The sequence below is a fragment of the Schistocerca gregaria genome, chromosome 1 (assembly GCF_023897955.1).
Source record: "Schistocerca gregaria isolate iqSchGreg1 chromosome 1, iqSchGreg1.2, whole genome shotgun sequence".
Taxonomy (NCBI): domain Eukaryota; kingdom Metazoa; phylum Arthropoda; class Insecta; order Orthoptera; family Acrididae; genus Schistocerca; species Schistocerca gregaria.
In genome coordinates, this window is record NC_064920.1 from 755,826,750 (window position 1) to 755,849,792 (window position 23,043).

Consider the following 23,043-nt stretch of genomic DNA (forward strand, 5'->3'; position numbering starts at 1 on the left):
AATCTTGACATTTACTTTTCAGTACTTAAATTTCTGTATCAGTGTGAGCAAAAGATTGCTTAACCAATACTACAAGATTTCTTTACTTTTGCATTAATTTTTAAATTACTGCTGTGTTTTAGCAGCAGCATTAATACTAGTAATATCTCATACTATTTTGTGAAGTGTTTAACAATTTTATAGTTGCAGCACGTAGCTTTGGCAACTAGTTATGAACCAGCTGGTTCATTCTTAAGCCTAACCTATTGAGGCTGCACTGAAAGTGACTGATCTTAATAAAATACATCAAAAGGGCAATACATGCTTTATAAGATGTTCACAGATGATAGTCAAATTATCTTCAGATTTCCTCTATAGCACCATATTTCAAAAGCTTCTGTTCATCAAGACACTGTACATTCAGTCCGATTGATATTGCAGTTATTTTTGCTATTTCTGACAGGTATAATGTTGTGGAGAAAGTGTAAAGTATTTTATTTCCTCTCCCTGCACTTTAATTCCCTTTCCTCATATCTCCTTGGTTTCCCGTGCTATTTTCCATGTACAGATTGAATCACATTTGATGGATGGCGAGTGTAAGTTGCAATCCTATTCAGCTACTGCCTAAACTAAATAAACAGTATATAATTATTCTTCATGTTAAACAGTGGAAAGACCGAGCGAGGTGGCGCAGTGGTAAGGCACTGGACTCGCATTTGGGAGGACAATGGTTCAATCCTGTGTCCGGCCATCCTGATTTAGGTTTTCCTTGATTTCCCTAAATCACTGCAGGCAAATGCCAGGATGGTTCCTCTGAAAGGGCACGGCCAACTTCCTTCCCCATCTTTTCGTACACCGATGAGACCGATGACCACGCTGTCTGGTCTCCTTCCCCAAAACAACCAACCAAACAGTGGAAAGTTCAGGATGAAACAACGGTATTTGAAATTGATAGATTACTATTCACCATACAGATGAGATGTTAGGTTGCAGACAAGCATAACAAGAAGACTGCTACACATTTTAAGATTTTAGCTGAAAGGCCTTCTCCTGAAATAAAAAATGCACCCACATTTTCTTTACATGCTAAGTAGCAAACTATCATTTTCAAATATTATTCATGTTATTAAGCCAACTTGTTCGTAGTATGTATAAACAGGAGAGAATCGTGTGTTAGGCATAACTATATGACATAGTACATTTAACACACTGACCTCATGTTTGGGAAGACTAAGTTCATGGTCTGTCAGGCCGTTCTGATTCAGGTTTCCTGCAGTTTTTCTTAATCACGTCAGGGGAAATAATGGGATGGTCCCTTGGAAAGGCTGTATCTTACCACCTTTCCTTTCCTCTTTAACCGTATGTTAATATGTCTGTGTATGTGATGTATGTTTTCTGTGTGTAAATTGTATTCATTGTAAAATGATTCTTGGACATATAAATTACCAATACCATTATTATGTTTCATGTAGTTAGACTCTTAAAACTGCAGTCTCATTTCTGTAATAGTTTCAGGCAACACAGGTTAATTCCTAAAATAAAGTAAAAACAGTACCCACCAACCGTTAATACTGTTGTTGTTGTTGTTGTCTTCAGTCCTGAGACTGGTTTGATGCAGCTCTCCATGCTACTCTATCCTGTGCAAGCTGCTTCATCTCCCAGTACCTACTGCAACCTACATCCTTCTGAATCTGCTTAGTGTACTGATCTCTCGGTCTCCCTCTACGATTTTTACCCTCCACGCTGCCCTCCAATGCTAAATTTGTGATCCCTTGATGCCTCAAAACATGTCCTACCAACCGATCCCTTCTTCTAGTCAAGTTGTGCCACAAACTTCTCTTCTCCCCAATCCTATTCAATACCTCCTCATTAGTTACGTGATCTATCCACCTTATCTTCAGTATTCTTCTGTAGCACCACTATTAATACTATTTACTGTAAAATGGTTTTGAACCAACAGGTTCATCGTCAGACAACTGTTAAAGTTTAAAAATTATGCTGTTCATGGAAACTCACAGGGACTGTTTGTTGTTTCTACTTTGTTGCAAGCATTAAACTGTAGTTTCACAAAGCTACTGGCTCACCAAGTCAGTTATTGACATTGCCCCATATTTAGTTCCAGATACTGTATTTTAGCCAGTATGAGAGGGTACCCAAAAGAAACAACTAATTTTTTGGTAGGCAGAGCTTTTTAAAGTACTGCATTTTGCAGCTAGGAGCGCGTAGAGTGAATATTCCACACACAGTAAGCAGAGTGCTGTTGCAGAAGGAAGTTAGGACTAATTTTGCAATGGCCGATTTCCATGAACAGCGTATGCCAGTGAAATTCTGCTTTTTGCTTGGAAAAAGTGGAACAGCCACTCATGTTAAAAGAATCACACTAGGTTGATGCTATGGGGAAAACTGTGTTGAAGTGGTTTTCTTATTTCAAAAATAGTGAAGTGTCCGTTGAAGACAAACCTCGTTTTGCCCATCATTCCATGGCCTGAACACATGAAGATGTTGAAAACATTGCTTCAGTGAATGACGATCAATGGTGGACCATTGAAGAAATTGTGGGGCTGTCAGGAGTGACTTTGAGTTCAGTGCGGTGAATTGTGACAGAAGACTTGAGAATGAAACAGGTGGCTGCCAGATTCGTGCCCTGACTTTGAACAAAGAGTCCCAAAATGACTCTTGTTCCTTAATTCCTCCTCCGTAATTACCCGATCTTGCCCCCCTTGTGACATGTTGTTTCCTAGAGTGAAAAACACACTAAAGAAAACCATTTTGCTGATGTAGCTGAGGCAAAGAAAAATGGAACAATGCTTTGAAACTTAAGTGTGAAAAAAATAAGTTGAAAAGAAGTTGGGTTTCTTATGGGAACCCCCCTTGTCCAGTCAAAGGCATTTTTCTAAATCTACAAATGCTGTAATGTGGGTTTGCCTTTTCTGAACCTGTCTTGTAAGGTTAAGGCTAGAGTTAGTACTGCTTCGCATGCTCCTCCATTTCTTTGGAACCCTTACTGGTCTATGGGGAAAGGTCAGTAAGGTTTCCAAAGAAATGGAGGAACACACGAAGCCTGCCATCGTTTTGTAGATCTACACTGCTAGGGTAATAGATAAAAAAAATTTAAAAAATGCAAAACTTATAAGGACTGTTAAGTGGCACCAGGGTGTAATATGTGCATACTAAGGGTTGTAGTGTTAGTGTTTCATTTGTCAGTCAACAGCAGTCAGATGTCATGCAGGGTGCCACTATGTGCACCATTTGTTTTGAGTCTGCAAGCAGTACCTGGGCTAAGTTAAAAGGTAAACATGTTTGAAATAATTCATTTTAGGATACAACCATCCTCTGTCAATGAGGATACACTTCCATTGAACTACTCCAGCCAATTGAACAAGATTGCATTGTGGTCTTGTGGGAAGCCAGCTGGTCATATCAACAGATTGCTGCACATGTTGGGCACTTTGTATAAGTGATGCATTGCTGCTTTCAGCAGTGGTTTGCACATACCCACAGCTGTCAACCAGATTCTGGAGGCGCAGACAACGCACATGTTAGTATCGACACATTATGTGTGCGTCGGTGGCCAACTGAACATCATCCAGGGTCAAAATCAGAGCACATGTTGCACCTGCTGTATAACCAGGGATCATTGGAAACCATGTTCTTGCAGTAGAACTAAGAACATGTCTCTGACCAGCGAATGACTGACACCATTAAGCACAGCTACCCTAGTGTCATGAAAAAGTCAGTTGGGGGTGTGGAATAATGCTTGGTGTGTGTGTGTGTGTGTGTGTGTGTGTGTGTGTGTGTGTGTGTGTGTGTGTGTTAAAACTTTCACATTTGGTGTAACTCCAGAGTAAAGTAAACAACTTCAGACACATCCCACACATTGTTCTCCATGTGCTTTCTCAGCAAGACAGTGCATATCAACATATGGATGCTGCAACACAATGTTCTCTGTGTGCTGTCCAACTGTCCTGGCCAGCAGGATCATCAGATTGCTCCCCAACAATGTTCTCTGTGTGTTGTCCACCTGTCCTGGCCAGCAGGATCATCAGATTGCTCCCCAATTGAACACACAACACATGATGAAGTGGGAACTTACTTAGTCTCTAGAGACTCAAAGATTCAGTGCCGAATTAAACAAAAGGTGTGAGATGTTTGCGGACAGTCTGTCATAGGGTGTCAATCGAAACCTTTATGATAGTTTGTGTGAGAAATACACGTCTGCATTGCTTCCAAAAGGGGATACACTGTGTAGTGATGTAACTGTACAGCCTTACTTTACTGTGAAGTGTGTTTAATTTGGTATGAATTTATCATATATTCTTATGATGATGGACTACCTGTCGCCTTGCTTGTTAGTAATGTGACCTTATCCTTGAGGGTGTCGCATTTTTTTCTGGCTGTTTGTGTTAGTATTTTGTAAGTATGAAACTGATGGTTCAGTGATAAAACTATAAGCACATGCCGTAGATGGTACTGGGATTATTGCACTTCTATTAAGTCCGACAGTATTTCACATGTCTTATATATCCATCTCACTAGATGGACAGTTTTTATGCTTGTCATGTACTCAAAATTCTTAGTTAGCCAAGGATTCCTGACGGGCCTTTTCTTCTTACCTAGATTTTTCCTCTGTTATCTTAACTAGTTTGTCTTGAAGCTACTCATTCCTCTTCTGTGTTATTCTTTATACCCCAGCAATTAATTGATGCATAATACACTCTCTGAAATTGTCAATTTGGTTCAGTTCTCATCTCTCTAATTGCTGACCGTACTGCAGTTACTTCGGCTTTAATCTGCATTTTGTAATAAGTAAATAGTGTACAGTCCACATTTGCTTCTGGAAATGTTTATCAATTTAATATTTTGTTTTTAAATTTGTATTTTTTATACATAAAAATCCATTTTAAAGCTTCTTGTTATCTCCAGGCCTTCCCCAGCCTAAAGCAAGTACGTAATAGGTTCTTTACTTTGCCGCAGAAAAAGTGCATGTATAAAGTGGTTACGAAGAGTTTATACATTAAAGTCCGTTCCACATGTACTATTTACACAGTGTCACTGTAACTTTCCAAGTACAGAGCCTAGCATACTAAATACAAATCATGATAACCTTAACAAAATTTAAAACACCAATTATTTTGGTCAAAATGCTGGAGAGAAAAATCCCATGTTATTAAGTTTTTCATGGAGCACTTACTCCCTTTGTGAGTTCTGCTGAACGCAGTTGGGGAAATCCTGCTCTAGGCTGTGTTCTTTCTCCCTTGAGGAGCTTTAAGGAGACATACTTGTCCAGGAGCTGTTATTGGTCTCTCTGACAAGAAACATAGCCCAAAATTCATAAAAGCTTTTTTTATTTAATCCTTAGACCCTTCAGGTGAACTTAAGAGTACAGAACGGTAGCAAGATGTTGCAAGAAAATGGTGCTGTTGGCTCATAACCAAAGGAAATTTTGTTAGTGATAATGGTCAGTTCGTGTTCAGATGCATTGAACAGTAACTGGGATGCTCACTGGTAACTGATTGGAAAGTATACTGTTGGTGCATTAATTATATTGAACCCAAGTTAACATATTGATAGAGGTAACTGGTGGCAACAGTAGGTACATGCCACAGTACTTTTCATATTGTTTATTGAGGTTGCCAGTTGAGAGAGAGAGAGAGAGAGAGAGAGAGAGAGAGAGAGAGAGGGGGGGGGGGGGAGTGAGTCCAAAAAAGTAGATAATCTCTGATACTTAATATCTTTGGAACACAATGACATTGTAGCACAGTGGCAGTCCAATGTTTTTATCAACAGATAGTGGTGCACAGTTTCCAGCCGATGACAATGTAACAATGAATGAAGTAAGATGATTATTTGAGCAACACAAGGCCACATTGTTGTGGTATTGGATGTATGAAAACAAGCTGGAGGTACATTGGCAATGGTGCAATGTGTTATGTAACTCCACTATCAACATGTCCAATAATTTATAGTATTTGGGATAAATTTGAAGCTGACGGTACTGTTCGGACTGTGCATAAGGAAAGATCTAACCAACCAAAAAGATCAACAAGCTCCAGCTTCCAGTGCTCCTCTATTGGAACATTTTACTAGGTTACCTCAAAAATTTGTGAAGCAGGGTGTCTGTGAAAGTGGGATAAGCTGAGCAAGTGTAAGACGAGTTCTGCAGGCTGCAAAGTGGAAAGTGCACATTTCAAGATTGCTGCACACTATGGATGAGGACGACTCGAATTGAAGGATAGAGTTCTAAAAGTGGTTTGAAGGCATGGTTATCTGTTCTGACAAGGTGCAGTTCAAACGGAATGGTGCTGTAAACAGCCACAACTGCAAGGAAATTGTCATGTTTGCAACATATTAATCTACCAGGTGTTAATGTTCAGTGTGGTCTACCATAGTGCAGTTTGACCTATTCTTCTTTGAAAGTACCTTAACTGGTGAAGTGTATCTTCATATGCTGCATACATCAATTTTACCTGCCACTTGAGAGGTGTTTGGAAATGAAAGACTTTACCTATAAGGAGATTGTGCTCTGTCTCACTAGCACAGAGATGTCCGAGTCTACTTGGATGAAAGTCTACCTGGATATTGAATAGGTTGAAGAGGAGCTGCTGAGTACCCACCATGGTCTCCAGGCCTTACACCTCTTGACTTCTACCTATGGGGGACCTTGAGAAATGAAGTTTATCAACAGAAGCCAAGTACACTGGTAAAACCACAAGAAACCATCAAGGCTTCTTGTGCAGCTATCACATTGCAAACACTGACAACCGTAGTGTGGTCAACAGTTCAATGTTGAATAAAATATTCTCGGACTTCTTGCCGCGTCAAATCTTGGTAAAACCTCGAGCTTTCGACGATATTCACCACCATCGTCGTCAGGAAACTGACTGGCTAAACAGCAGCTGTGGTGGACCTTATGTAGCCCCAGGACGGCTTGTGATTGGACGGCGAATACGTCACGGTGTCGCAGATGTTGTCGACGCCTGAACTGGTGGCGCCATTGCTCCCGGAGTATCGAAGACCCGCGGCGAATCTCTCTGACGCTTTTCCATATCGAGCGCTCGCTTCCATGCACCACTAAGATTGTAACCATTGTCACGATTAAAATTCGTTATCGCACATTCTAATTTCTATCGCCTCTTTAATTACCGAGTCCCAGTATGTGAAGGCCTGAGACAGAACTTTTGTTTCACTGAACAAAATTTCAGTTCAATGTTGTTTGCCCACTAATGGGCCTCACTTTGAACACACAAAGGAAACTTCCTCCCAGGCAGAAATTGTTATTTCATTGTGTTCCATTTATATTGACTGACAAAGTGATGGAAATTGGTTGGTGTGATGTCCATGTATAGACAAACAAGTGATTTCAAAAAAAGTTGGATGATTTATTCAAGAGAAAGAGCTTCACAAAGTGGGCAAGTCAATAACGCATTAGTCCACCTCTGTCCCTTATGTGAGCAGTTATTTGCCTTGGTATGGATACAGTTGTTGGCTCCCTCCTGAGGTGTATCATGCCAAATTTTGTCCCATTGCCATTTTAGTCAGTCAAAATCCCGAACTGGTTGGGGGTCCCTACCCACAGTGCTCCAAACATTCTCAAATGGGAAGAGATCAGGATAGGGTTTGGCAAGCATGAAGACGAGCGGTAGAAACGTGCCATGTGCATGAAGACATTATCTTGCTGAAATTTAAGCCTTGGATGGCTTGCCATGAAGGGCAACAAAACAGGGTGTAGAATATCACTGACAAACCACTGTAACTGTACTGTAAGGGTGCCTTAGATGACAACCAAAGAGGACCTACTATGAAATGAAATGGAAACCCAGACCATCTCCCATGGTTGTCAGGCCATGTGACAGTGACAGTCATGTTAGTATCCCACCACTGTCAGGGGCATCTCCCAACACATCTTAGCTGGTCATTGGGTCTAATACGAAGCGTGGCTCATCACTGAATGCAATTCTATGCCAGTCAATGAGATTCCAGACTGAATGTGCCAGACACCACTGCAAAAAGGCTTGTTGGTGTACAGAGGTCAGTGGCAGTTGGCACTGTAAGCTCAGCTCCCTTTCTGTGAGCTGTGTATTAATGGCCCTTATAGCCACTGAAGCACCAGTTGCACATCAGGTTGGTGATCATTATTAACTTGGGGCTCAGAGTGAGTATCTGATTGCACAGTCCTCATGTTATGTTGTATCTCTAGGTCAACCACTTCTTTCTTGACACACCCATTTCTGTCAACATTGTTGACCAGTGGCACTGCTCCTATTCAAATGCCTATTGATTCACCATGTACTCCAATTGGCTTGTTTAAGTGCAACTATACGTAACCTTTGATGTGCTTGAAGCTTCATCTGTTTAAATTCCTTTGTGCCTGAAACCTTAGACAACCTTAGACATTGCATGTGGGATATTTGGTCAGCACTTTTTTTAAAAAAAAGTCAGATATACTTCATGCAGTTTGATGGTCCACATCTACACTGATATTGCTCTGACATCAGTATTTAGAGAACAATAATACAACATGAGTGCTCTCTTCACATTTGCATCTGCCTGGTTACCTTCCGGCAATTTGATGCAGATACACAGGCTACGGACCATGTCACATTAAGAAATGGATTACACCTCTACCTAGATTCGTGTACTCCAGTTTCTTTCTTTCTCGTGTTTCACATAACAGTTGGTTTACATGATGGCCAGTGTTCTTGCTGACCCACTCCCACTTTCAGGTTCTTTTTCTCCATGACAAGTTTCATCATATATTTTGTGATTTGTTCTCCAGTAATCTATCCCATCTTGTACGTGATGAGTACATTGATCAGCCGAACATATTCGCCACCGACCTAATATCGATATAAACCCATTCAGGCGATGGCAGAGTCACCTGGCAAGAAATGTCTGCCAGTCACGCACACGTAGTGCATGTAGTATGATTGAGTGTGCTGACCTTGTCTAGAATAAGGAGAGGGTGTGATCTATGAGTTTACCTGAAGGCTGATTGAGATGACCTGGAGGCTCAACACGGGCATATCGGAAACTTCATGATTTGTTGGGTGTTCGAGGAGGGCTGTGGTGAGTGTCTTCAACATGTGACGAAACCCAGATGAAACCACTTCGACGTTATGGGGTTGGGTGGCCACCACTGACTACAGATGTTGGACATCGCAGGCTGGTGAAACAGCACAGATGGTGAACTGTGGCAGAACTAATGTCAGACTTGAATGCTGGGCAGAGTAAAAGTGCGTCTGAACACCCAGTGCATCGAACAGTCCTAAAGATAGGCCTCTGCAACCAGTGACCCATGCATGTGCCAATGTTAACACCACAACATTGGCAACTAGGACTGAAATGGGCTTGTGAGTATCAGCACTGGATGTTGGCACAGGGGCAGTGTTGCGTGGTCTCATGAATCCTGATACCTTCATCATCGTGCCAATAGTAGGATGCGAATGTGTTGTCTTCCTGGGAAATAGCTTCTTCATACCTGTGCTGTGGAATGGAGACAAGTTGGTGGCGGCTCCATCATGCTCTGGGGAGCATTCATGTGGGCATCTGTTTATACAGTGGAGCTCTTGCAAGGCATCATGATGGCCAAGGAGTATCGTATACTGGTTGCAGACCACGTACGTTGCTTCAAGACGATCATGTTTCCCAACAGCAGTGGAATTTTTCAACAAGATAATGCACCATTTTGCAAGGCCAGGAGTGTGATGGAAAGAACACAGTGGCAAGTTCCAATTGATGTGCTGGCCTCCAGCTGTCCAGAGCCAAATCAGATTGTACACATCTAGGATGTGGTTGAATGTGGCATCAGAGCTCATCGCGCCCCCCCCCCCCCTCCCCCACCCCGTGCTGAATTTTGGGGAATGAGGTGACTTCTGTGTGCAGATGCGTTGTCAACTCCCTCCAGTGGCCTACCAAGGCCTCATTGCTCCCATGCCATGATGCGTAGCTGCTGCTGGCCATGCCGAAGGTGGACATACCAGCCATTAGATATGTGGTCATAATGTTCTGGCTGATAAGTGTGCGTGCGTGCGTGCGCGCTGGATGTGTTCTCCAGAATTATTAACACCGCTTCTATTGGTGGTGTGCCAAATGTAAAATGGCTGCATATGTCTTAGATATACTTTTTCACTTGGCTATCACAGCTAAGACTAAGCCTAAATGCTTGCTGCAAATTCAATAAGTGCAACAAAATGGTGTCTGTACAGTTTCAGTGCTAACTGCAATAATTTGTAAGTTATAGTTCCAGCTCAAGATGCTTGTACTGCTGAGAATTTTTTTTTTTTTTTGTCTGCGTACAATGTTAATCAACTACGCATTAGACTTCTATGTATGTATGTATGATTGCAACTTCCTTCTAATTTGAGAATGGGATTTCTAATTAGAGACAATCAACCCTTCAGCATTACAAAGTTTCTTATTCACATCTGTTGACTTTACCACAGTGCAGTTAATCATTTGGTAATTTTTTATGGACAAAAGTCAGACATTGCAGAATCACCTGCATGTTGTGAGTGAAGTCACCATTCTGTGGGGTGCTTCTGATTATTTCCCACAGCAGTCATAGGTTGGTAGCTGGAACATGCCACTGTGCAATCCAGTTATGACCAAGGATAATTCTGAGTAGGGATCACCCAATGAAGAGTTCCATGCTTGGATGTCTTAGCTGCTGGACCACGACCATACAACTCTGAAGATTTACCTGCAGCTCAGAATGTGGAGATGACACGCCTTTGGTGTATTAAATGCAATTTAGGGAATGCATCCAGAATCAGCCTGTACATTCCTCATAAGTGATATTAGTCTTCGAATGTTTACAGGAGATGAAATGAATCTTTCATTACTTCGGTATTCAGAGACAAACAGTATGACAGTTCAACATCCTGTCCCACCAGAACTGTCAGCAGATTAGTTAACACTTCTACATTAGAATATCTAGCTCCTGAGGTCAGACAACTTCATTACTTTTGGTCACATTTGGGATACAGTCAGGAGGAATGTACGTGCTATGGACAATGGATCTTGAGCAAACCAGTCTGCTAAAGTTGTGGACTGTTTTCGAAAGTCATAAACCATAAAGGTTCCCCAACACACACTGTGTCTCATGGAAGTAATTTTATGAGGAATCACCATCATAATTAGAGAAAGAAACTGCATCTCACTAGTGGGGTGATCTTAATTGTGCGCATCATTTAAGCAGATATCGGCACAAAAAAAGTGAATTTAATTTACAGTGATGTGTTTGTAATGGTGCTGAAGTATTGCTAAATTAAAAATGTTGAAGGATGCTTATAAGTCCTTGCATTTGTCCCAAGTTTAGGGAGATTTGAGTAGCACTTATTGCACAATGTTCATCTCTGTCAGAGTAAAGCTGTGATTGACCAAAAGGTTGTTTTGAACAACATAGTGCTTTACAAGGCTACCAGGGGTGAGAGAAGTGCTAAGTGATAGAAAAAATGGTAGGACTGACAAGAACTGATCGAAGAACCTTTTGATTTACCATCTTTCCAGAAGTTTAAACTTCTTGTAATTGTAAAGCATCAAACTGGAACTGATCAGCATGGGGTATAATTTTCTAGTGACAGATAAAATCAGAAATTTTAGGCCCATAAAGTAATTCTTTGCAGTCTTGGAAGTGATCAATTTTCATTTTTAAAGGGATGTTACCTTTTTAATGTACCTTTGTATGTTGCACGTTACCACTGCTTATATAAAAACTTCAAATTTGCTGGATATTACTGTCCTTCATTTACTCTTTTTTTCTGCGAGTTGTGCAGTAAAATATTAAAGGTTAATACATTGTTTTTGTATTAGAGTGTATAGCAAATTGAGAAGATCAACAACAGGTATAAGAAATTAGTCAAGAAGGTAGGGTTTTGTATAATGCAGACAACAGATTTCTCCTTTACCTTTCCCATTACATAAGCTACATAATGCTGTATGTTGCATCATGTACTACACACAAGTACTGATGATCATTTATTTAACTTGATGTACAGGTATTGGAAAATTATCTGCAGGAGATGGGAAACATCTAGCAGATCCGGAGGTCTTGCGGCGCTTGACTTCTAGTGTATCTTGCGCATTGGACGAGGCAGCAGCTGCCCTAACACGTATGAGGAGTGAAAACCCACGCCAGCAACCTGAAAGGTATTTTAATAATCCATAAACATTTTTTTTAAAATTAGCATTAGATGGCATTCGTATATGCATAGGAACAGAAGATATGTGTTTTTCATATTAAAAACAGCTTCGGTTCAGATTAACTAATAGGACTTCACCTGAGTGTTGTCATGAACAGTGATCATTGAAATGTCTGACTGCTTTAAAATAAGTGCAGTAGCAACAAACTCGCAGGAAGACCTCTAAAAGTGTTCCTGAAATGTTTGTACATACTGTTTTGTTCATAGGGCAGCCACAGCTAACAGGTACATTCTTAATATTTAAGAATCATCAAACTGATTTTTACTATGAAAGACCATATGAATTGATGTGATTGACAGTGAATGTAAAAAAAAAAAAAAAAAAAAAAATAAAATAAAAAAATAAAAAAAATAAAATGCCTCTAGCTAGTATGTCGTCATTCATTGGAAACACTACTGGTTTCACACCATTACAGATGAATTTTCAGGTGATGCACTGATTAGCCCTCAAACAATTGATAAGCTACACTATCCTATAGTTCATTTGCAAAATGAGAATGTTGATATATTGTAGGCTGTTGTCAATAGCAAAGTTTGTCTTAAGGACAAGTAGGCGAATGTCAGGCTGAAAACAAGGGGTGGTAAGACCCGTAAGCAGATGTGAAAATGGCAACTGTTTGTTCTGCCAATGCTACGAACTGGTAATTGGACGTATTGTACTAGAAGCTCATTGACAAACATTCGCAAATTTGATAACACGAATCGCGCAATTCTCAAAGCTATTTTTGAAGATGGGTCTTTATAAAAGGCATGAGATAAGTAAAAGCATCCTGTAATACATGTTTGCTCCAGCAGATGTAGAACGAATACGGGAAACACCTGCGACAGCTGTTGCTGTTACTGATTTCATATCTTTAATTAAGGTATGTCTGCAAAAAAGCCTTGGGAATCACATGATACATGGTATCAAACTCGGGGTGAATGTTTGCCAATGTGAGCTTCTAGTACAACAGCACCAATTACTATTCTGTAGCATTCCATAACAAATGCTTGCTGTTTCCACATTACCTTAATGGTCTCACCACCCTGTGCATTCTTAATTCCAATTTTAATATTGACAGCAGACAATAATGGGTCAAAATTTTTGATTTGAAACTGAACTATGGGACATATAGTTACAGCGATTGTTTGAAGGCTAATTGTTCCACCTGTAACGGTGCAAAACTGGTAGTGTTGCCAATAAAGGACTACATACCAGCTAAAGGGACTTTGTTTACGTTCACTGTAAATCCCGTGAGTTCATAAGAACTTTTTTTAGTAAAATACAGTTTAAGAATCTTCAATTATTAACAGTGAAATATTTGTGTCTATTCCGACAGGCAGCTATTTTTACAACCTGGTGTATTGAATAACTGGCCATGGAAACCTTTCCAGTTTTGTAACTGAAAAATTCAGATGCGGAAGTTAACACACGCGCGTGCGCGCCCGGGTTATTTTGCCGTTTATTTTACGAGATGATATTTCAACAGTAAAATGGCAGAAACCTTTTAGGCGGCATATTTTCAGACAGACTGAAGTATGTATGGTATTGTCAGACCCCCATATGCTATAGTCCGACCCAATTACAAGAAAGGCAGTAAAAAAATATTAATAGACGAATTCCATTGCATACTGCCACCTCAAAGATACTGGAAAAGATAATGTGCACTAGAACAGTAACATAAAAATCTCAAAATAATGTAGATTTCGAAAGGGTCTCTCCACAGAATATCCCAATTTTCAGTTTTTGAGCCAAATTACACAAAGTTTAAAGGACAAAATATTTGCTTACTGGTATTTTCTGTGCCTTCTCGAAAGCATTTGATTCTGCTGTTAACAGGATTTTCCAAGTGTGCCTCTTGACATAAGAGAAACAGCTTCTCAGTACATTTGTGTTCTTATGTATTTATATCTTTTTTTTTACCATTGCAAGTACCATTTGCCCTTTGTTTTTGGTGTTTTATGTAGTACCAATGGTTCTTTTGTGAATTATATCTGCTTCTAGATCAGTAATACTCAAAATTGCATTCATAATAAGTAAATAGATTTTCTGCACCCATAAGTGGAAACCACCATGTTAAATGATGTCATCAAAGCTGTTGTTACTTCCCACATCAAACATGCTTCATATACTGAAAACAATGGAAACTCTAGGTTGGAACTTCAATAATATTAGGAAAAGGATAGTTTGTTCCTCAACATAAGGTGAACTGTTGAGTTTGACAGGCACATGAAGATTGTTTCACACTTACAGCTTTTAGCCAAAGCTGCCTTCAGCAAGAAAAACACATACACATTCTCACAAGTACACATGACCACTACAACTGGTAGCTTTGATCAGTATTTGAACAAATGTTTCCAGACAGCTATTAGTGGATACCAGTAAACTCTTTGAGTCTTTAAAGAGTCAAACTCCCACTATAAAATAGCTTCAAATGTCTGATTCACAAGTGAGTTAATATTTGCCATTAAGCATGTAAGTGAGAAAAAGTTTAGAAAGGCTTCGAAGTTAAAGTTTGTTGGAAGTCACTAAAAGCTCTCATAAAATATTGAATGAGAAGAGTCTGGGTAATTAGCACTCCATTTGAAGCAAAAGCTAATTTTTTATGCGTGTCAATTTTTGAGATGCCATATGCCATGAACTGTGTTGTACAATAATGTAATTTTACAGACACATTCATTGGTATGTGTGTATACTGTCTGCAAACTATTCTGAATAGTGTGTGTAGTAAAAAAGTAATATATTGAAATGTCAAATAGTGTGTGTACGAAAAAAGTAAGACATTGAAATGTCATGATTGGTGCTGAAGTTTTCGTGTGTGAACAGCAGACATGTAGTAAGCTGCAAACTTTTTTTTCTTTTAATCATTTTAGGGGGACCATCAATGAAAAAAAGTCGCAAATTGCTAAGTGTTCTCATGGTCTTGGTATTTGCACATGGTCAGTTACTGAGTTACTCTGCCTCTAGACACACACACACACACACACACACACACACACACACACACACACAGTTTCTAACTGTAACATTTGTCTTATTGTCAAACTTTTAACATAATATTAAATCTCTTACTGATTAGCTTATGAAAGAATTTTAAATTACAGATTTGGTCAATAATTACACTTTTTTTTTTTAAAAAAAAAAAAAAAAGCCGTTGGTTAGGCAGCTTGCAACTTGTACCAGGTTTGTGCATAGTTGCTAGGCAATGCAAATTAATGTGAAACTCTGCTGGAGACATGTTCATTGAGGTATCTGCATGTCTGTCAGGAGCCATCACCAATGAAGGTAGTGATGTCAGACACTGGGGTTTGGAGCAAAGTTAACATAACTAACTCATGACTAGAGGGATTCCGTTGGGCACAAGTGGGGACTCTGGACAAGCCAGTCCATTTCAGGAATGTTACTGCCCGCAAATCACTGCCCCCACAGATACTGCTTTATGACAGGGTGCATTGTCATTGTGATAAAATTGCTGTCTCCGGACTGACCCTCTATTGTACACAATTCAGAATGCTAGAAAATGTGTTCATATCCTTTTGCATTTAGTGTTTTCTTTAGTGCAATAAAGGGACAACATCCGAACCATGGAAAACTCGCAGTACTGTAATACCACCAATGCTGTACTACACTGTGGGCCCTACACATGGTAGGTAACATTCTCCAGGCATTTACCAAAACCCTGACAATTAACCTAGGATTGTCAGAGGATATAGCATGATTCTTCACTCCAAATGACTGATCAGCAGTCGTTCATTGTCCAGTGCTGTTGCTCTTTACACCACCTCAATCATCGCTTAGCATTGACTCCTGAAATAAGTGGCTTATGAGCAGCTGATTAACCATTTTACCCCGTTCATCTGAACTCACTATGCACAGTGTGTTTTGACTGCTGGTAGCAGTTTGGAACTACAGTTATTTGTTTCACTGATTTAATGTGATTTTTACTAACACTTTTGTACACGAGATCTCTCTGGTATTGGTTTAGCTGCGTTTGTTCCTTCATGTTTTCACTTCAGAATCACATCGCCAACAGTCATTTAGGGCAGCTTTAGTAAGGTTGAGATGTCGTTGTTGGGTTTATTACTTGTGTTGTATCCAGTGACTGGTCTATGTTGACCTCTCCTCTGCTTCTGCTTTGCTGATGGAACCACGAGAGAATACTCCCTGCCTCCACTTAGACTGGTGGGTCCATGTCTGACATCTAGCCATCAATTCTACATTACATAGGGGTTTCCAAAAACTTTTGCTCAAATAGTGTAAATGAAATACAATGGGGATTTAAACTTTCCATCACTTGTGAACTTGATTAAATTGCCACTTGAAAATTTTGGGGGACACGATCTTGAAAGACAGTGCTTAGGAGGTATGCCAAGAACTTCTCAGAAGGCTCTAATTTGATTAAAAATTTACCCAAACTGAATACCTGTTTGCTGAGAATTCAGTCTTGCTGTATTCAGAGAGAAATTAGTTGACAATTTCCTTTATTGTTGCTATCCTGAAGAAATTATAAATATTGATGATCCATTAGTACCAAGTGAGATATTTTAACCAAATTAAATTTTGAAGAGATACTCATAATGTTCTGAAATTGTTGATTATTACTAAAGTAGATAAAGCATGTGTTCAGTGCATTTCTGTAACTTTGTAGGGAGACCACACATCCAGAAATTTGAATTTACAGTTCTGTGTATCGTTCATTAACCATGACACTAATGTGAAAATTAAGAACTATTCAGGCTATTTACAGGCTCCAAAAAGAAAAGTGAGTTGCACAATAAAAACAGGTTTATCATGTAGTATGTGACTCAAGATATCCATCATCAAAATGCTGTCCACTATGATCATGCAATTAATGATCGTTTGCTAAGGAAACGATAGATTGCTGTAGACATTTTGCATATTGACATGGCAGTAATCAAAGAGGACAAGATTGGAACAAAACTTGCCTTAACAGCTTGAACTACAGGAGTGTTGAGTGACCATATAACTATTGATTTGCTAGAAAGTTTGCATGTAAGAGGTGACCAATTCATGTCTCCTACAAGACCTTCGACAAGATACAATGCTGAGCTGAGCACTACATCACGCCACTGTTTCTGCTTCAGACTCTCCATAGTATTTCTCTGCTTTGAAAACTGAAAACTGATTGTCTCTTAACATAATACCTGCTGTGTTTGCATTAAGCCATCCATAACCCTTTTAGTGCCAGACGTTTTCTCAAAAGATCATGTTAAAAGTGCCATGCGATTTTACAGTAAAATGCAGACCTCTGCCATACTTGCAATAAAATCTAAACTAATGCATAAAGGAATGTAATTTTTTTTTTAATTTTTAGGGAATGCTGCCGGCTACAGTAATATGTGCAATACACATTGTCAAAGAACATATTCTCAGAGAAAAAAATTATTTTCATGATGGGGTTTACCGAAAGAAATTAAAACTTCGATTTCAGTTTACTCTGAGACCCATCAAATGATTATATACTCAAAAATTTCAGGTGTATATAGAAGGGAGACGAAAATTTAATAGTAATGGGTGACTGGAATTCGAGTGTAGGAAAAGGGAGAGAAGGAAACATAGTAGGTGAATATGGATTGGGGCTAAGAAATGAAAGAGGAAGCTGCCTAGTAGAATTTTGCACAGAGCACAACTTAATCATAGCTAACACTTGGTTTAAGAATCATGAAAGAAGGTTGTATACGTGGAAGAACCCTGGAGATACTAAAAGGTATCAGATAGATTATATAATGGTAAGACAGAGATTTAGGAATCAGGTTTTAAATTGTAGGACACTTCCAGGGGCAGATGTGGACTCTGACCACAATCTATTGGTTATGACCTGTAGATTAAAACTGAAGAAACTGCAAAAATGTGGGAAATTAAGGAGATGGGACCTGGATAAACTGAAAGAACCAGAGGTTGTACAGAGTTTCAGGGAGAGCATAAGGGAACAATTGACAGGAATAGGGGAAAGAAATACAGTAGAAGAAGAATGGGTAGCTCTGAGGGATGAAGTAGTGAAGGCAGCAGAGGATAAAGTAGGTAAAAAACAATGGCTGCTAGAAATCCTTGGGTAACAGAAGAAGTATTGAATTTAATTGATGAAAGGAGAAAATATAAAAATGCAGTAAATGAAGCAGGCAAAAAGGAATACAAACGTCTCAAAAATGAGATCGACAGGAAGTGCAAAATGACTGAACAGGCATGGCTAGAGGACAAATGTAAGGATGTAGAGGCTTATCTCACTAGGGGTAAGATAGATACTGCCTACAGGAAAATTAAAGAGACCTTTGGAGATAAGAGAACCACGTGTATGAATATCAAGATCTCAGATGGCAACCCAGTTCTAAGCAAAGAAGGGAAGGCAGAAAGGTGGAAGGAGTATATAGAAGGTTTATACAAGGGCGATGTACTTGAGGACAATATTATGGAAATGGAAGAGGATGTAGATGAAGACGAAATGGGAGATACGATACTGTGTGAAGAGTTTGACAGAGCACTGAAAGACCTGAGTCAAAACAAGGGCCCCGGAGTTGACAACATTCCATTAGAACTACTGACGGCCTTGGGAGAGCCAGTCATGACAAAAATCTACCAGCTGGTGAGCAAGATGTATGAGACAGGCGAAATACCCTCAGACTTCAAGAAGAATATAATAATTCCAATCCCAAAGAAAGCAGGTGCTGACAGATGGGAAAATTACCGAACTATAAGTTTAATAAGTCACAGATGCAAAATACTAACATGAATTCTTTACAGACGAATGGAAAAACTGGTGGATTCAGACCTCGGGGAGGATCAGTTTGGATTCCGTAGAAATGTTGTAACACGTGAGGCAATACTGACCCTACGACTTATCTTAGAAGAAAGATTAAGAAAAGGCAAACCTACGTTTCTAGCATTTGTAGACTTAGAGAAAGCTTTTGACAATGTTGACTGGAATACTCTCTTTCAAATTCTAAAGGTGGCAGGGGTAAAATACAGGGAGCGAAAGGCTATTTACAATTTGTACAGAAACCAGATGGCACTTACAAGAGTTGAAGAGTATGAAAGGGAAGCAGTGGTTGGGAAGGGAGTGAGACAGGGTTATAGCCTCTCCCCGATGTTATTCAATCTGTATGTTGAGCAAGCAGTAAAGGAAACAAAAGAAAAATTTGGAGTAGGTATTAAAATTCATGGAGACGAAGTAAAAACTTTGAGGTTCGCCGATGACATTGTAATTCTGTCAGAGACGGCAGAGGACTTGGAAGAGCAGTTGAACGGAATGGACAGTGTCTTGAAAGGAGGATATAAGATGAACATCAACAAAAGCAAAACGAGGATAATGGAATGTAGTCAAATTAAATCGGGTTATGCTGAGGGAATTAGATTAGGAAATGAGACACTTAAAGTAGTAAAGGAGTTTTGCTATTTAGGAAGTAAAATAATTGATGATGGTCGAAGTAGAGAGGATATAAAATGCAGACTGGCAATGGCAAGGAAAGCGTTTATGAAGAAGAGGAAATTTGTTAACATCGAATATAGATTTATGTTTCAGGAAGTCGTTTCAGAAAGTATTTGTTTGGAGTGTAGCCATGTATGGAAGTGAAACATGGACGATAACTAGTTTGGACAAGAAGAGAATAGAAGCTTTCGAAATGTGGTGCTATAGAAGAATACTGAAGATAAGGTGGATAGATCACATAACTAATGAGGAGGTATTGAATAGGATTGGGGAGAAGAGAAGTTTGTGGCACAACTTGACAAGAAGAAGGGATCGGTTGGTAGGACATGTTCTGAGGCATCAAGGGACCACAAATTTAGCATTGGAGGGCAGCGTGAATGGTAAAAATTGTAGAGGGAGACCAAGAGATGAATACATTAAGCAGATTCAGAAGGATGTAGGTTGCAGTAGGTACTGGGAGATGAAGCAGCTTGCACGGGATAGAGTAGCATGGAGAGCTGCATCAAACCAGTCTCAGGACTGAAGACAACAACAACAACATATAGAATCTCTGTAGTTTCCTTAACAAAGACACCATAAAGCAATACAATTTTTTTTATTTTACTAAGGAAAAAATCAAAAAGAAATGACATTACAAAAAAATTGTTTTGCTGTGAACGTGTTCTCAGTTCTGCAGTCATAAAACACTGACAAATGTGAGGTTGCAGCTATGACAACTACTTGCACACATGCTGGCCAACACATGAAGGATGCAGTCCTTTCTTGCAACAAACACATAATGTTCGTGAACGCCGCTTCTTATCCTTTGTAGAACAAACACTACAGTAGCGTTCCTTTCTCCCTGGAAGAGTCTCTACACCATATATTGTTGGAGCAGGTACATTTGTATCTGTTGCACTTGTGGTTGCAGTCCTTGCCTAAAACCACTGTTTAGAAAGTTTGCAAATGACTATGCTGTTAAACTTCAGCCATGTCAGTGGTTTGTCGCTGGAGTTTAGGCTTTCCTTGTACAAAACATATGCATTCAGCAACATCCTGGCAATTATGCTGAACACTACCTTCTTCCACATCTTGACAGTCCTCTCATCTAAATAGCAGTATGCCATCATATCAGATGAGTCAATGCCACCCATATACTTATTATATTGAAAAATAACATCTGGTTTCTGACCAACTGTCTATTGCGAATTGTCTTTTCTGATGATGTAACAGAGGATGATGTACTCACAAGGAGGACTGGATTTCTCTGTGATTTCTTCTGTCTGGAGCCACAGAGAAGTATAAAAGATTTCTTGAAAAACTTTAGCTGACCTACAGCATAATTCAACAGAAGACCATGTGGCAGGAATTTTCTGTTTCTTCTAATTGTTCCCGTTAGATAAGTACCAACTGAATACAGCTTTTCTGCCAGAGGAATAGATGTAAAAAAGTTATCGCAAAACACATGGTAACCTTTTAGCATGCAGCTCCCAAGAGCTAGTAGTTTCATGACGACTACATATCCCAGGCCATTCTCTTTTATTTCGTTTTTGTCATCGTCACTTTTTGCACCACAGTATGCATAAAACCCTAGGCAGTAATTTACGACTGATCACACAGCATCCAAAATTTGACTCCCCATCTGTGATGATGTTTATTGGGAAAGTGCTGGATTAGCTGTGAGTGCGCCTTTGTCCCAACAAGACTTTCATCAACACTCAGTTGCTAGTGTGGAATGTAGTAACGACGGAAAACATTGTTGACAATATCCACTAACACTTAAAATTTGGCTGTTGGATCATAGAATGGGTGACCAGGAGGGCGAAGTTTCGAATTGTCTACAAAATGGAAAAACCGCAGCAACAACTGAAACCTGTTGCGTGAAAACATTTGCGAAAACCACGGTGTCAACAGGTTTGCATCAGTTGACCAATAACTAAAAATCGTCGTTTTTTTTATCAGTCCCATATTCTAAATTACTGCTATAAAAGCCCTCATTTCTGCTACAGTTATTGGCTGCCACTGTTTGAGTCTTGAATTTGGCGATAAATGCGTTGACTGAATCACCTGGCGAACGTATCTGTTAGTCTCTGTCATCATAATCGTAAAAAGCTGCAGCGAGAAGAACAAATTGAAAAAATCAATTGATGTGGCGTTTGTTGGTATATGTTTAGGGCCTGATACTTCTGCATACACAAAGCTTGGAGGAGGTGGATTATCTGGTGCCTCATCCATTACTTCAACAAAAGTATTTGCACTGCAATTTAGTTGTGTTTGGTCGTCGTCGTCATTTGCTGACGCACAATCGTCACTTGAAGAAAAAAAGACGAATGCTCTTCTCCACCGGACATCTCATAATCCGATCCACTTTCTGCAAATCCTGCAAATTCATCCTCACTTCCACTACTTATCATATTATTGTCTAAATCACTTGTATCGAACCGCAACTTCTTACTTGACGACGCCATGCTGCCGCGAAATAATCGGTAAATAAACACCACCAGAGAAGTTTATTTTACTCGAAATATCACACTGACAATCGAAAAGAAGATCGATATGCTGTGCCTTCGACCTTCCTCCTGCATCTTGGCTAGGAAATACTAACAAATTTGCCTTCAAGCGCGGGAAAAATGAATGAGAAGAGCATCACGATAAGATCGTTACTGGCATTTTTCGCCGAATATCTGGATCACGATCAGATCGTATTTGGCACGAAAAGGGATAATGAACACTGTAGTGACTAACTACTCTCACCATGCCAAAATTGACATGAAGAGAGAACCTAAATACCTATGCACATCTTGAAGCACACTCTCCAGCCAGATGTGGCTCAGTGACAGTATTGGCTGGAGTGTCATGTGATATACTGCTCTTCACAACAAAAGACTGAAGAGAGTCAAAGAAAATGGTTAGCACCAGCAAGGTCAACAGTCAATAGAAGATTCTGGAGAAATGTAATTAAAGTACCAAATAAGCAGGTTGACATCTTCTAAAGAACACCACAAAGCTTCGTGCAGAAAAGTGAACTCATTAATATAACTATTGTAGCAGTAATTGTGACATAAAAATGCTTTAGATTGAACAAAAAAAAATTACAGCGGTTTAATTTTTGTTCCTTAAACTTCTAATAGGTCACTAGTTGAGGCTTGTACTGACGGAGACGTTGGAACAGTACGCAAACTGCTGACAGAAGGGAGAAGTGTCCACGAGACGACGGAAGAGGGGGAGAGCTTGCTCTCATTGGCGTGTTCGGCCGGTTACTACGAGCTAGCTCAGGTATGTTTTAATTACGGAAGCCACATAGTTAATGCTTTTACTAGCTTAGCACCTGCTGCTTCACTCACATGGACTGTATGGTCTGTGCAGATTTTTTCCGTTACTCAAATTTTTATGTTCTTCACAAACTGCAACATCTAAACTTTACACCTTAAGACCATAGGAGCATGGTCTTACCCAAATGT

General features: G+C 39.7%; 1 protein-coding gene across 5 annotated transcripts in view; it reads left to right on the forward strand.

Moving 5' to 3' along the window:
- LOC126267792 (ankyrin repeat and KH domain-containing protein 1-like) overlaps nt 1-23,043 on the forward strand; it is a 228,577-nt gene that overhangs the window by 16,991 nt on the left and 188,543 nt on the right. For 4 of the 5 annotated variants that reach the window (XM_049973097.1, XM_049973118.1, XM_049973105.1 and 1 more), the window contains exons 3-4: nt 11,976-12,126; nt 22,714-22,858. In XM_049973097.1, the coding sequence (XP_049829054.1) occupies nt 11,976-12,126; nt 22,714-22,858 (296 nt within the window). The remainder of the gene's footprint in view (nt 1-11,975; nt 12,127-22,713; nt 22,859-23,043) is intronic. The other variant, XM_049973111.1, reaches the window with a different exon arrangement.